Below are 16,133 nucleotides of genomic sequence, written 5' to 3' on the forward strand. Positions count from 1 at the left end.
TCTTTCTCGAATGTAGGACGATGCAGACCTCATTGTGATGTATTTAATCGCCAAGAACGTCGAGCAGCACTTTGTTGTTACGGGTTGATCTCCGGAAAGAACTCCATTTGTCACTCCTTTGTTGAAGAAGTATGTACTTGATGATTGATCTCTTTGTTTGTGGATGCCTTCACCAATTACGGAATACTCTTCTCCCACTCTTTCAATCTCCCCAGAGAGTTATATAGCCCCTCCATTTTATAATGGTAGATGATAGATAATCCAGCTATATATGAACTCTCTTGCTTGATTCTGATTGGCTCATGTGAGTCATCAAACTTATCACATAAGCTATGCGATAAGCTTGCTTGTGATTGACCAAGACATGTCATTTTAGACACTTGACAACTCTTGATTGGTCACCTTTTTTGACTGGGATTGCCACATAGTTTAATACGTGGCATCATCTTGTTGGTTTTGAGTTTGACTAAAATGGACTAATTTAATTTGTAAAGTCCAAATTAATTATTTAACCCAAATAAAATTAAAATTCAATCCAAATTTTGTATGGATTAAACTTAACAAATCCTTTATGTCTACAAGTAGACCCTCGATTCAAAAAAAAAGGAGAGGGACAATAACAAACAAACCAATCTAACAACCGAAGCAAAAATATAAAACTAACATGCAATCAGAAAACCGAAAAACAAAGAAAGAGTTGTATTACTAAAAAAGTGTTATAAAATAAAGACTATAAAGTAAAGACAAGTATAGAGAGAAACTGATATATTATTCGAATTCAAACTGATGTACATAATGAACTGAAATCTCTTCTATTTATAGAAGAAAGGAAGCTGTTGTGTAAGCTGCTACTATACCAGATATGGATAATCTTCTACTGAGATCAATGTTTATCCATAACGGAGTACTGAAAGGATAAGCTTATTATACCCGATATGGATAATCTTCTATCGGGGGTAATGTTTATCCATAACTGGGTACTGAAAGGATAAACTTATTATACCCGTTATGGATAATCTTCTACCGGGGATAATATTTATCCATAACTGGGTACTGAAAGGATAAGCTTATTATACCCGGTATGGATAATCTTCTACCAGGGGTAATGTTTATCCATAACTGGGTACTAAAAGGATAAGCTTATTATACCCGGTATGGATAATCTTCTACCGGGGGTAATGTTTATCCATAACCGGGTATCGAAGTAATAAGCTTCTTCAGGAAGCTTATTTCCAATAGAGTACTTAAATAGATAAACATATTTACGGTGGAGTCCCATATAGATAAGCTTCTTCAAGAAGCTTATTTACAACGAAGTACTAGATGAACATCCATAATATAATATATTTATAACACTCCCCCTTGGATGTTCATTAAAAGATAATGTGCCTCATTAAAACCTTACTAGGAAAACCCACGTGGGAAAAAATCCTAGTGAAGGAAAAAAGTACTGAAGGAAAAAAGTACACATATTTAGTAATACACATTACTAGGTGCCTCATTAAAAACCTTATAAGGAAAATCTCATGGGAAAAAATCTTAGTAAGGGAAAAATAGTGCATCGCGTATTTTACTCCCCCTGATGAAAACCTTGTTTCAAATATTTGAGTCTCTGCATTCCAATCTTGTATATCATCTTCTCAAAAGTTGAAGTTGACAAAGATTTAGTGAATAAATCTGCTGGATTATCACTTGAACGAATTTGTTGCACATCAATGTCACCATTTTTCTGAAGATCGTGTGTGTAGAATAATTTTGGTGAAATGTGCTTCGTTCTATCTCCTTTTATAAATCCTCCCTTTAATAGGGCTATGCATGAAACATTGTCTCCGTATAATATTGTGGGTCTTTTATCACATTCCAACCCACATGTTTCTCGAATGAATCACTGATCTCAATCATATGCACTCACTGCTTGCCGGTTTGAAATCGAGCTTTATGGGTATCGGATAAATAACCTGCATCTGCATTACCAATATGATTTGCACCACTTTTGTTAGCATTAGCAAGATAAATAAGTGCACCATCTACACCGAGATAGAGTATTTCAGGACCAAGGAGCTCCTCATCCTCTTCTAGAGGTTGGAACGGATCCTTATTCACTTCAAGTGATTGAATATTCATTGGTGTACTTAATGGGTACACTTTGTCCATGTAAAAGTATTTTTAAGACCCTCTTGGAGCTCTTCCGTAGTTCCAATAAGATTTATGTCACCAACATAAACAGCAAGTGTAACAAATTTTGATGACATTTTCTTTATAAAAATACATGGACAAATAACATAATTTATGTAACTTTCTTTCAGCAAATATTTACTACGGTGATTATACCACACGCGCACAAATTGCTTTAAACCGTACAAAGATCTTTATAATTTAATCGAGTACATTTCTCAAGACTTTGAATTATATGTTTCGGGCATTTTCAATCCTTCAAGGATCTTCATATAGATTTAGTCAAATAAGTCATATAGGTTAAGACTTGTATCTAAATGGTATGACATATTCAAGTGTCTGGACTGCTGGTCCGATCCTCACAATCTTTTATAATATTGTGCACTATATTGTATCAAATATATCGTCGACGATCATTTTGTGTCAGTTCCGAAGCGACATAACTTGTGGAGATCTCATCACTTTCTTTATTTTCAGGTACCTGAACTTTTTCGGGAGTTTCATGAAATGTTATGTCGTGGGCTCTTCTAGAGCTTATTTCCTCCTCATTATGATCATTTTGATCATTAGCTCCTACTATTTTTCAAGGATTGTTACCTTTGGAACCGATTGGTCTACCACGCTTCATGCGTACAGTAAACTCTATCCTTCAGGTACTTTAATTTTAATAGGATCATTTGTAGCTAAAATATGATATTTAATTTTGGATCAGCAAATGCTTCTGGCATTCGACTTGAATTATCTTCTAAGTGAGGATCATATTAATGATAATTCGATTCATATAGCATATTTTTCAACTGTTTATTTCATCCCCCAAATGTTAGAAAAACTAACATATATCCCCAATCATCTTTGGGAAACATATCTTTGTGTATTATGGTAGAGAAATTAATCATATACCACACAACAAAAGATAGTAAAAATATTTGGTTTCCGATCCTAAACCAATTGTGAAGGGAGGACTTATCATATATTATTGATCTGATTCATACAAGTGATGCTATATGCAATTTAGAAAATCTTAGACCAACACATGAAGCTTTATTCTCATAAGCAATGGTTTAGCCATTAATAGGAGGTATTCAATGCTAAACCAGCTTGGATATAAACCAGCATTATCAAGATGAACTGTCTTGATTTTATAATCTGAAAATTATGCTCTTAATCGAGAAAAGCAATTCCAAATGCCAAATTGCAGGTTGACAATAATTACACATGTAACCATCTCATATATGCACCTATAAGTGGTTCACATGATAGGTGAACGGGCTCATATTCACCTTTTATATATTTCAGAATCAGGGGTCTTAGTCCCAACTTTAGCTGGTATAATCAATTCATTACGAGGGCAAGCAACACATGAGAATTCCTGAAGAATCTTCTAGTTCTTTAGTATATGCTTATCTGAATTCTCAAATAGCTTATTTAAAAATGGCAAATGAAAACTTCAAGTTTATCATGTCATGTGTTATCTCTTAGTAAACTTATGGTTTACTATGGCATAAACTTTTGCTTTAGTAAACTTCTGGTTTACTGTGATACATGATATAGTACAAATTAAAGAATAAGGCGGGTAACTTCTCACATACATATTATTTTACCCCCTATGATTGTGGAAACATGAAGATTATCAATCTTCCAATCATTTGTAGTCTCAATATGATAGTCATTTGTATTAGTAAACTTCAGGTTTACTACAACATATGTTTTGACCATAATCATATAATATGAATGATATATTTGTATATAAGCTCTTCGAGAGCCTTCATTTATTATCCACAATCTAATATTTATCGGGCACTACTGGTGTCATGTATCCTTTAGGCAAACAGTTAGCTCTTCAGGAGTTGTTGATACATTTTGTACTATCAAATATTTCTCATACACTTCTAGTATCATGAGAGAAAATCACAATCAAATAAACAACGTAAAACAATTGTTTAAGCACAAGAAAATTCTTCTTCATAATATTTTCCTACTTCATGAGGGAATTTCAATTGTGTTACTTCTTCAGGAGCATATTTAAATTACGAAATATTGAGTATATATTTTCTCAATTATATTACCTCTTCTGAAGGTGAATTGTGATATATTCACATCAAGAGTGCGTTCATATTTACCCGATTTATTAATATTGTCACATTCACTTCAGGGAATGGATTAATATTATCCAAAGTTCTCATCCTTCAGGAAATCGAACATAATTATCTGAATGCGCATTAATCACATCAAATTGTGATGCCTCAATCTCTTTTAAAATATTTACTACTTCAGGAGCAAATCGAGGCGTGCATTTAATATAGAGAATATTTATGTAGCTTATCTTCAATTGTAACCATAGAAAGCCTAAATTATCACTTCTGGTGATCATAGACATATACCACTTCTGGTGGTTAACAAAATATAATTACAATGAGATATATGAAATATAACTACTTCTGGTGGTTGTATATTTCTTGCAAACTCTGCTAGAGTTTAAGTTGATCTAATAATATTATCTATATTCTTCAAAATGACATAAATAAGATATATTATAGTAAAGATCATTATCAAATCATAAGTTTTTTCTTTATGTACAACAATTACATAACCATACTATCTATTACAAACAACAAAAATTAAAATATTTACATTTCTATAGATTCACCACCGATTACATGACTTGTTTCTCCTTCTGGGAGTGCAAGGTAATCAGTTACATCCAAATGCATGAAGTCTAAATTATCTTCAGAAATAAAATTTGCTTCAGCATTTTTCTCTGTTTTCTTTAGGGAGGCTTGATAAAGCTCAACCAGGTGCTTTGGCGTATGAACAGGTACGTGACCAGTGCCCTTTTTCTCCACATCTATAGCATGCATTTTCTGCATTTGGTGCTTGCACCGCTTCATGCTTTTATTCCTTCCTTTTCCACTGCTGGTGGTGAGGAGTGTTCTTTGGTGCATTATTATTACCATGATTAGATTTTCTTTCCCGACCACGACCATGACCAGGATTGGGGTCACGACCTTTTCCACGTTTAGCCTGGTGGAAGTTCGTCTCATTCACTTCAGGGAATGGACAAGAACAAGTAGGTCGGCTTTCATGATTTTTCATTAATAGTCCATTATGTTGCTCGGCTATAAGAAGATGTGAGATAAGTTCAGAATACTTTTTAAATCCCATCTCTCGATATTGTTGTTGCAAGAGCATATTCGAGGCATGAAAAGTGGTGAAAGTTTTCTCCAACATATCATGATTAGTAATATTATCACCACATAACTTCAATTGGGAAATAATTCTGAACATAGTAGAATTATACTCACTGATAGATTTAAAATCTTGTAGTCTTAGATGAGTCCAATCATATCGTGCCTGTGGAAGAACGACCATCTTCAAGTGGTCATATCTATCTTTCAAATTATTCCACAGTATGACTGGATCTTTAACAGTAAGATATTCCATTTTCAGGCTCTCATCAAGGTGATGGCATAGGAATATCATTGATTTGGCACGGTCTTGGTTTGATGCCTGATTTTTGTCTTTGATGGTGTCTGCCAGACCCATCGCATCAAGATGAATTTCAGCATCAAGCACCCAAGACATGTAGCTTTTTCCCGATATATCCAGGGCTACAAATTCAAGTTTAGAAAGATTTGACATTATTTAGGAAAAGAAAGTTCTTACCTCAGATACTTTCAAAATATTTGCTCGAGATGGTAGAGTCTCGTGCTGATAACGTGTTATAAAATAAGACTATAAAGTAAAGACAAATATAGAGAGAAACTGATATATTATTCGAATTCAAACTGATGTACATAATGAACTGAAATCTCTTCTATTTATAGAAGAAAGGAAGCTGTTGTGTAAGTTGTTACTATACCAGATATGGATAATCTTCTACTGAGAGCAATGTTTATCCATAACGGAGTACTGAAAGGATAAGCTTATTATACCCGATATGGATAATCTTCTACCGAGAGTAATATTTATCCATAACTAGGTACTGAAAGGATAAGCTTATTATACCCGGTATGGATAATCTTCTACCGGGGATAATATTTATTCATAACTGGGTACTGAAAGGATAAGCTTATTATATCCGGTATGTATAATCTTCTGCCGGTTGTAATGTTTATCCATAACTGAGTACTGAAAGGATAAGCTTATTATATCCGGTATGGATAATCTTCTACCGGGGGTAATGTTTATCCATAACCGGGTATCAAAGTGATAAGCTTCTTCAGGAAGCTTATTTCCAATAGAGTACTTAAATAGATAAACATAGTTATGGTAGAGTCTCATATGGATAAACTTCTTCAGAAAGTTTATTTACAACGGAGTATTTAATGAACATCCATAATATAATATATTTATAACAAAAAGAAGGTTAAGGGAGTGGAGAATCAGTAAATATGAATAAGTTCGGGGGTGCAAGGGAGAGTTTATTTCTTTCTTTTTGTCCAATTATAGCGAAAACGACATAATCCTACGTGGCAGCCACCCTTCGCTTTAGGTCAACGTAAGCATACCGCGTAAGAAACGCGTAACCGCGTTTTCTCTAATGGAAGAGAGAGAAATATGGGCCTTTTTCTTTTATTCATTTGCCTTTCTAATGTTTTTAAGAAAAAGATAGAAATTGAAATTAAGAAAAAATGAGAAAATCGGAATACACGTGGCACACAATAAGTGGTCGCTGAGATGATGTGCGATCTAATGATGGAACCACATGACACTAGTTCGTACACTTCTTTTGTTTCTTTATGTTTGACTTGCTTTTTGAGTTTACTGTTTTACCCCTTTGATAATAGGAGTAATATTTTGAAGAGATTATAACAGCTTTTACATCCCCAGTTATTATTTTTTGATAAAAAAGTAGTGTTATTAAGTAAATCTATGGTATTCGAAAAAATAGAGATAAGTAGAATAAATTGAAATAATATTTGCTTTCAATAAGAATATCTTGTTTCTCGCGCACTTCTTCAATAAAATCAAACTGGTTAAAGAGATGCTATCAACACTTATTTGTGGTCTATTTCTTTGAATTTTATATAATAATAAAAGAATCATCTATATATGTAATGGAGAGAGAATTTAATTCCATAGGTTGATATAATACCAATTTGCTAAAAAGAGATTGACATAACTCAAAAAGTTGAAAGTGCTTTTAGTTATTTTTAATTGTCTAATATACACTTTGGTAGAGTAGTACAATATTTGTTGCCATAATTAATCCACTAAAATTTAGAAAAAGACTTAGATTGATATTTACACTCGATTAAAAATTAACCAACAACATATAAAAAAAATATCAACCAAGTATCCAATTGAAAATATCAAGTACTATTATTTATATTATATACGAAAGTTCGCTTAAAAATATTGTTTGATCCACGCCAAATTAAATATTTGTCTTAATTTACTTCTCAAAAGTTTAAAATTCTTATAAGCATTTTAAAGTGAGGAAGTTTGCAACTTTATTTATTTTTGTATATTCCTCAAAGTCTTACAACATACACTTCCAAACTATAAGTGAAATCGCACAAAATTGAGGTTTAGTAAGTGAAATAAGTTTATTAAGATGGATAAATATAATTAATTTTTTGCTTTTCATAAGATTGTTTCCTAAACTATATTTTTACATTATGACAAAAACTTGTAGGGTGCAAAAACTGCAAATGATAAAGCAAACGATAAGGGCAAAGCGGGAAAAACGGAAACATTGAAACAAATAAACCGATCACGTCCGCATATAATGTAGGGAGAGAGACAAGTCTTTACTAATTTTGTTATTTATTCTTCTTTAATCCAATTCTTTCTTTCTATTTTTTTTACTTATTATATTTAGCATAAAAAGTGTAGTCATTGTTATAAAAGCAGCAATCATCCCTTAGCCCGAAATCGAAGAGAATTGAAAAGACGATTGTTGTGTCTGAAATTCTAGAACAATCTTCGTTGAATTGAAGAAGAAAATGGCGGATCAGCTAACCGATGACCAGATCTCTGAGTTCAAGGAGGCCTTCAGCCTATTCGACAAGGACGGAGATGGTTCGATTTTCTCTCTCTCTGCCTATGTCCAATTTAAGAAAGATTTTTTTTTTTTAAACTTGTGATCTAAAATAAGAAATTTACATTTTTGTGGCTATAAATATCTCATTTTATCACTATAAATGTCTTATCAAAGGTAAAATGGTAATTTTAAAGATGAAATTGTTTCTAGATACGTAAATGTATCAATCTTTGCGCGAAAAACTTAAAAAAAATTAAGTGTGACACATAAATTAGTACAAAAGGAGTATATATTTTGTGTTTGATGTTTATAATCAAATTTATTTTCAGATCTGACGTTTGGTTTTAATAAATGGATTGATTCTGAGGTGTTGGTCCTTTTGGTGTTTGGTTTTTAAGGTGACAGATTGATATATGAGAAATATTAACTTGGTTAACAGGGAATAATTGCTCTCCTAGCTTGAGGAAATGCTAAAAAACTAGTGAACATGGAAATCTTGTAGTTTGATGTTACTTTGGTGGATTATTGTATTTTTTTAAAACTAATTAAGAGACGTTTCGAGAAGTTGAGTAAATCGAATTGGATTAGGTATAGAAGGAGAAATGATAATCTAATTTTGATGATAGAGTTGGCATTTATCTTGTGGTTTTAGCTTGTTTTAAATGCTGCCAAAAATCCTTTTCTAAATCTATGGCGGGTTTTGGTTTAACTGATTTTGGTTTGGAGGAACAATCAGTATTGTCAAAGGTGCGCTTAAAGTGCGCTTAAGCCCTAAAGCAAGGCTCAAAACATGTTGAGCGTTTTGCCTTGCTTTGTGGGCGCTTTAGTGTCGCATCAAGGCTCTAAGGCATATTTTTGCCAATGAGTGTAATCCTGAAAATGCGACATTAAACATTTGATATTTCACTTTATCTTAATTTATTTTCAATTTCATTGTCCATATATTTGTTATTCATGCTTATAATTATTAGTCTTGGACTACATATACATATTTTTACTTTTTCTCCAGTTGCGCCTTTTTTCATTAAAGCCCATGCTTTATTTGTGCTTTGCGCTTAAAGCCTCAATGGACCTTAGAGCTTTTTTGCGCTTTTCGCCTTTGATAACATTGGGAACAATTGTCTTTTGGTAGGAAGGAAAAGGCTTTCCTCAACATATTATTTGTGGTAAATGTTACCGCTAGAAAAAAAGGTTTGCGGTAAATGTTTTCTCAGAAAATGTTTTCAAATGGAAATTATTTATATAAGGTTGATAATAGTGTCATCAATTATGGATAGTGTTTTGCATTGAAAATTTGATGCAGTCTTGTGTTAACGATTGATAATAATGTCTTAGTATTGGTTGGATGAGTAACATAAAGAGATGATATATTTATAAAAGGAACATGTTTTTCCCCATAGTGAAGGAAATCATTTTCTTCTTTTTAGATGATGACGTTAAACAAGAGCAGATATTACGTTCTGTTTGTGCCAAATTAGACTGATATAAATTCTGGCAACAGATTTGTTTGAGGAAGAATGGTATGTCAGGGATGATGTTAGTTCTCTCGTGGGGAGATTCGTTTTTAGCTGTTATGTGAATTCTAAGCAGTTTTGTTTGTAATTTACCACTTTGGAACTGGATATGCTAGTTCATGTTATTGTGATCCTTAAATATAAAATACAAGTAACATTAATTGAGGGAGCTTCTTAGTATAGTTATCCGTTTGTGTGGTGCACTGCTGATTCTGGTGTCTACTTGGAGATTCTGATTAGTGAGATGGTTGAAAACTTCATCTTCTGAATTTATTTACTGGGTTACGATTAAAAAAGGGCGTCTGATTTGTATATTTGGATTTGTTTAATCAACAAATGATTTTGTTATTTTTATTATAGGTACGGGCTTATAAGTTACCCAGAATTGATCGTTTAGCTTTGTTATTTTCTGGACATAAGTTGGAAGGTGGTACATCTACCGTTTTCTTATGTTTGTTTGAATTGGGAAGTAGCTTACTGACCCAATGTTATGGTTAGAAATGTGTTTTGTTAAGTATTTTTCGTATAGTAAGCTAATTGTGAAGTTTTGTATAGGTTGCATCACGACTAAGGAGCTTGGGACTGTGATGAGGTCGCTCGGACAGAACCCCACCGAAGCAGAGCTCCAAGACATGATAAACGAGGTGGATGCAGATGGTAACGGAACCATTGACTTCCCTGAGTTTCTAAACCTCATGGCCAGGAAAATGAAGGATACTGACTCCGAGGAGGAACTGAAAGAGGCGTTCAGAGTGTTCGACAAGGATCAGAATGGCTTCATCTCCGCTGCTGAGCTTCGTCATGTGATGACTAACCTTGGGGAGAAGCTTACTGATGAAGAAGTTGATGAGATGATTAGGGAAGCAGATGTCGATGGTGATGGTCAAATTAACTATGAGGAGTTTGTTAAGGTCATGATGGCTAAGTAATTTCACCATCTCTTATTGAAGTTGAAGTTTAGACTTGTTAAAAATGTGAAAAATATTTCATTGGATAGGATTTGCCTAGTGTAATGTGTTTCGTTGTACCATCTGGATGTATTGGACCTGGAATGAATGTACGCTTTATTGTAAGAGTGGTGGAGTATCTTTCTTCTTCTTCTCTATATTCTTTTTTGTACTCCTCTTAATTGATGAGTGCATTTCCATTATCAGCATTCCTGTGCTGTTGTTTCCAAGAATTAAATGCTAAATCTTCTTTGAGGTTTCTGGTTTTTGTTGGTAACACTTGTGATTAAAGAATCTATTGGTTAAAATTGAAGCTATTGGTTCAACTTGCAGTTGATGTTTCCAAATTTGTCACTGTAAATTGATATTTATCTAAGCATTAAATTTTCTATTTTTTCTACTAGTTCCCACGACTATCAATTTCATCTTTGGGTTCATTGTTAATTTCCAAGTTGAGCACTTTATCATCTAAGATACTCCTACCAACTTATATTATAAACCATTGTATAATGTTGATACCCTATGATAGGAGATGGTCACTACCATAATCTTTTCCTTGAAACAAGAAGGAAATATGCATACATTGCCCACGTCTGGTTACAAAACAGATAATCGCTAAAACAACATTGCAACACAATTTCATATTCCAAATCACGCTTTTTAATCGGATGCGACCTTCGACCACAAGTTATTATAACTTACAATTGCCTGATTGAGTTGCAACCATTGCTAGCTACAGACTTTAAATTTCGAAGAAGAAAAATTCAAGGGGTCGGTATTAATCAAGACTGATAATGAACAATAAAACTTGAAAGGAACATCTCAAAGAATCCATTTCATTTATCAGGACATAATACAAGCTCAGTTCTGTAGAACTGTTTCTTTATCTATCAAATAAAAGCAACCAAGAGAAAACAAGATTTAGTCCCCCCTTTAAAACAAAGTTTATAATCTCTTCAAGCTTTTCTTTCTTGCATCAATCTTCTTTTTATCTGCAGGGAGTTTATGCAATCCAGCTTCCTTCTTCAGGGTTACCGATGGTGGTGCTGCTGATCCACTAACCGCTGAGTCCGCAGTTGAACCTGGGGCTGGCGGCTGGTCTAGACTGTTTCCTCCTTTTACAATGTTAGCTGTAGGGGCTAATGGAGAAGGCTGTTGGAGAGGTGTAACTCCAGATATTGCAGTCTTCTGATCAACGTTACACGGTGAAGTATTTGTCTGGCCAACATTTAGGGCTGTAGTCGACTCGGATATAACTCCTGTTTTTAACTTAGTCTTTGGTTTAGCATGAATACTGGTATAAAGCCTGCATGTTTAAACACAGTGGACAGTGAATAAGTACATTCAGTGATTGAAACAGTGGTTTAAACTACAACAAAAGAGAGCTAGTCATAAGTTATATTGAAACAATATTCCCCACGAACACATAAGCTATTCTAGTGAGCAACAGTGGTTTAAAGTCCCTATCCAACTTAGCTGTTGGATTACAAGCAGGAATTCCAGGTTTATGCCTACAAACACTTGATAGAAGCTAATTTTACGGTACTTCATCCACCTCGTCACATTTTACATCTACAAAGAGAAATGAGCATGAGTTGATTCGCTTGGATCTTTTTAGTCATCATAAATTGATTAAACTTATGATGATCTTTTTAGTCATCATAAATTTATGCCTACAAACACTTGATAGAAGCTAATTTTACGGTACTTCATCCACCTCGTCACATTTTACATCTACAAAGAGAAATGAGCATGAGTTGATTCGCTTGGATCTTTTTAGTCATCATAAATTGATTAAACCAGATAGATGTATGATCACTTCCTATTTGCATCAAAATGAACTGTAGCATCATTTCCATGAATCCACAAAGATAAGATACAACTTAAGCACAACAAAACCATGTTCTCTCCATAAATAAAATGGCATTTAGATACAGGATAATTAAGCAAGGCAGAGTAATACCAGATAAGGATGCAATAACATCATACAAGTGACGGTGACATAATGAAGTGAGTGAAACTAGGAGACACTAACTTACCTTGCATGTCTAGCATACTCGTCATAATTATCAAGCAGCATTTTACCAGCTTGCTCATTTAACGCAGATTCTGGAAATGGCTCGATCAGTAAACACCTTACCACCTGTTACAAAGCGGTGACCACAGCAAATAACAAATCAAAGAAAGGAAAAGGTCACTTCACACTTATATTATTAAAGTCCTCTAGGCAGGCTCGATATTTGACTTAGAAAAAGCAGACACTTACCATGAGAACATGTCGTAGGCCCAAACTAGGATTCCAATCTTTTTTCAGAGCATTGACACAAATTTCACCATTGGAAGCAATGTTGGGATGAAAAATCCTGGTCAGAAAATAACCTAGAGAGAAAAACAAAAAATGTAAGTTATATGTACTCATCCATATTGGACCTAAGCATTGGCAAAAGGTAATTGTTCCCGCAATATGTCATGAGAAGTGACAAAGATCTTCCTTAAAGAATTAGCAATTGTAACTTATCATGGAAAAAAAAGAGCTCGCAAAAGGAAAGTCAGTTGACCTATTTAAATGAATAGGAAGTGAAAAAGAGTTCCTAAAACAAAGGAATGAAGGGTAAAATACGACTTAGGCGCTTCAATTGTGATTAACACAGGGCCCAACTGATTAAAACAAAAGTTAATGCAAAGCTAAACTAGATACAAGTCTCACGGGAAAAACTTAAAAACATTGCATGTGGAGACAAACCTTTGGGTGGGGAATGAGGGAAATCGTGTGTCAAAATCAACTTCATGCGGAAAACCCCGTTCTCATAGGGGGTTCCAGCTGCATGGTAGGGATAGAGCAATTAGAACAAGTGTTATGTCTCAAAAAGTGAAATATAGACAACAAAGATACCATACCTGGGCCCTCGATATCAGCATATATGGTTGAAAAATCATCATCGTTTACACCTACTTTGATGCCTTCGGGAGGAGTTTCGTCAAGATTTTTCAATTCCTTCGCCAATTGTTTTATCACGTTTGGTGGTAGATTTTCATTAGTTGCCTATGCCAAAACACCAAATTAAGGACAATATCAATTGACAGATGACATAAGGTGCTACAGGTTGGATGGCACAACATACTAAATTACGCGAGCACAAGAAAAAAAAAAAGGAAAAGGTAAGAACAAATTCACTTGCACATAGGGAGAAAATGACATCAAGAAAACCTAACAACATATTTAATTTGATGAAATACCATAGCCAAATATAAGTATAATCCTAGGATCAGTTGGCAAGTGCACGCAAGTAGTTTTTGCAGGTAGTTCAGATGTTGAAGACAATCAACTTATTATTGGATCCTGCAAAAGGGCCAGAAAAAGATCATCAGAATACAATCCTTCAACATTAGTTCAAACAATCATAAGACACAAGCAACTAAAGAGCTGCTCAAAATGATCAGGCCATCTTCAAGAAAATTGTGCTAATCCACCAGATGCGGATAACATGTGTCTGAGAACCACAAAAGTTCGTAGACTTCTCTTCTCCATATTAGTCAATACAATTGGACAAAATGTGAAATAAAATCTCTTCTGATACTCAAGCTGAAATACTACACTTGACTATTCCAATCAGACATTCAGCTCTAGCTTTCCGAACTTATACTATCGACCCAGTAGCACAGAAATTTCCTTTGAGCCTAAGAAATACCTTTTTTGTTAATAAGCTCAATAGAAAGCAATACTTGATTATTTTTATTTTTATTTTTTTTGATGAAGTAAGGTGTTGTATTGCTGGCATCAAGAAGATGCAGTTAGTACAAAAGAAGAGATGTTAGCTCCAGTACATCATGTGGTATTCTAATCATAGGGAGCTAACCAAAAAAAAGGGCCATCAGGCTAGGCTCATTGAGCCAATAAAGTCTAGAAAGGGGATAACATTATTTACAGGGGAGATATTACTCCAACTAAAAAGATACACCAGACATCTAGCTTTCAAAGAGTGAATAGGAGTTGAAATGCCATCAAAACATCTTCGATTCCTTTCTGTCCAAAGACACCAAAATATGCAACCTGGGACCATTTTCCAGATACTTTTAATGGCCTTGCTGACTTTCCAAAAGCTCCAGCTTTCACAATCAGAAAGCAATACTTGATTATTTATACTATTCTACTACAAAAAGGAAATTCCCTTCACAATCAGGACAGCAACATCATCAGATATGGTAGATTGACTAGTTTCAGTGTAATGTCAAACGTAACGACATTGCTCAGAGAATGATATGCTTCCTAGCCAAAAGTTAAGCACCATGGAACCAATAACCAGAGCAACGATTTTCAGATGAAACCTATGTGGAGACAATAACTCCACAAGAACTAATCAGTATCAAAATCCTATATGCCCAACCATGTTCGCACAACATCAAATCGCCGTTGAATAGCAGATACAGTAAAAGATAATCCGTTGAATAGCAGATACAGTAAAAGATAATCCATAGACTTTATCAAATTCAACTTCAAATACAAACTAAAAACCCTAGTAAGGTGAAGTGGGGAGAATAGAAATTACATAATCCAAACCAAGGTTTATTGCTTATCACAACCAAAGTCAAGACTTGATATACTTTTCTATAGCCACTTTGAGTCAAATTAAAACCCAATTTTGCCATTAACACATATCCCAAATGCACCAAGATAAGCACATAAAGAGTCAGTAAAACTGTAAAAGACACAAATATAAATCTTCACATCAAGTGAAAACCTAATTAGTCAAGTAAAAAGATCCTATCTTGACAATTAAACCAGAAACACAAGTCCAACCATGAAAGAAAAGAACTTTACATACAAAAAAAGTCCCCCTTTTACATTTAAAATCAGACAAAGCACCGATCTGAAGAAAACTCCAAGAAATGGCAAACCCAATCCTAAAAATCAAATCTTTAATCAGTCCCAAGTCAAGAATCAGGTACCAATAATCAAGATTGAATTTTTACACAACAACAGTCATCAAGATAGTGCTAGAAACAGAATTCTAGAGAGAGAAAGAGAAACCCCAGATGGGAAAAAAAAACCTTTCGATTGAGGAGAGAGAGAGATGGGTGTGGGGATTTAGAGGAGTAAGGGGTCTATTTGATTTCTATTTCCCTAGTTGAAATAACACCCACAAAATCCAGAAAGGGATGGGGCTTTTAATAAATCATTGATGAATGGATTAAAGAGCCAATCTTGATTGATGTATGTACGTTACATGCCAACAAAGTCCAGAGAGGAGAGGGTTCCTTGTAAGGCGAAGGTACATAGAATAGGTACATACTATTATTGCTTTATGTAATGTTTTTTGATTGGATACGATTTTTTTTAAAAAAAAAAAGAATATTTAAACTTATAATCTGAATAAGTCATAAATCTCATTAGTTATAAATCATGGAGTATAAAATAGTAAATTTAAATTATTAAATATAAAAGGATATTATCTTGTTGGGTAAACTAAATTGGAACATATGGACCGTAAAATGAGAAAAAAAATATATTTT

At 34.0% G+C, this 16,133-nt stretch overlaps 2 protein-coding genes across 8 annotated transcripts; one reads left to right on the forward strand and one right to left on the reverse strand.

Annotated features, from left to right (window-relative positions):
• Positions 1–7,947: 7,947 nt before the first annotated feature.
• On the forward strand, positions 7,948–10,780 carry LOC107815174 (calmodulin-7). 2 transcript variants are annotated; one of them, XM_075253973.1, is made up of 3 exons: positions 7,976–8,199; positions 10,036–10,102; positions 10,231–10,780. In XM_075253973.1, the coding sequence occupies exons 1-3, from the start codon at positions 8,143–8,145 to the stop codon at positions 10,602–10,604; spliced, it is 498 nt and encodes a 165-aa protein (XP_075110074.1). In that variant the 5' UTR covers positions 7,976–8,142; the 3' UTR covers positions 10,605–10,780. The 2 variants fall into 2 exon arrangements, with proteins under 2 accessions (XP_016496183.1, XP_075110074.1); XM_016640697.2 differs by lacking the exon at positions 10,036–10,102 and having other exon boundaries at positions 7,948–8,199.
• A 650-nt stretch (positions 10,781–11,430) lies between these two features.
• On the reverse strand, positions 11,431–15,899 carry LOC107815172 (ubiquitin-conjugating enzyme E2 22). 6 transcript variants are annotated; one of them, XM_016640693.2, is made up of 8 exons: positions 15,672–15,781; positions 15,446–15,524; positions 13,860–13,962; positions 13,521–13,665; positions 13,366–13,443; positions 12,889–13,001; positions 12,662–12,765; positions 11,431–11,928 (listed from the first exon to the last, which is right to left on the reverse strand). In XM_016640693.2, the coding sequence occupies exons 3-8, from the start codon at positions 13,860–13,862 to the stop codon at positions 11,568–11,570; spliced, it is 804 nt and encodes a 267-aa protein (XP_016496179.1). In that variant the 5' UTR covers positions 13,863–13,962; positions 15,446–15,524; positions 15,672–15,781; the 3' UTR covers positions 11,431–11,567. The 6 variants fall into 6 exon arrangements, with proteins under 6 accessions (XP_016496179.1, XP_075110073.1, XP_016496178.1 ...); XM_075253972.1 differs by having other exon boundaries at positions 15,442–15,524; XM_016640692.2 differs by lacking the exon at positions 15,446–15,524 and having other exon boundaries at positions 15,672–15,899.
• Positions 15,900–16,133: the final 234 nt, after the last annotated feature.

This window comes from Nicotiana tabacum, chromosome 5 (assembly GCF_000715075.1).
Source record: "Nicotiana tabacum cultivar K326 chromosome 5, ASM71507v2, whole genome shotgun sequence".
Lineage (NCBI taxonomy): Eukaryota > Viridiplantae > Streptophyta > Magnoliopsida > Solanales > Solanaceae > Nicotiana > Nicotiana tabacum.

Bases quoted from the DNA above. Each gene is read 5' to 3' on its own strand.
- LOC107815174 (XM_075253973.1), top strand. From the start codon at position 8,143: ATGACCAGATCTCTGAGTTCAAGGAGGCCTTCAGCCTATTCGACAAGG. The intron at 8,200-10,035 runs GTTCGATTTTCT...TTTTTATTATAG, and splicing joins ATTCGACAAGGACGGAGATG to GTACGGGCTTATAAGTTACC. The intron at 10,103-10,230 runs GTGGTACATCTA...AGTTTTGTATAG, and splicing joins TTCTGGACATAAGTTGGAAG to GTTGCATCACGACTAAGGAG.
- LOC107815172 (XM_016640692.2), bottom strand. The intron at 13,444-13,520 runs GTATGGTATCTT...CCTACCATGCAG, and splicing joins TGCTGATATCGAGGGCCCAG to CTGGAACCCCCTATGAGAAC. The intron at 13,002-13,365 runs GTTTGTCTCCAC...TTTTCTCTCTAG, and splicing joins CCCTCATTCCCCACCCAAAG to GTTATTTTCTGACCAGGATT.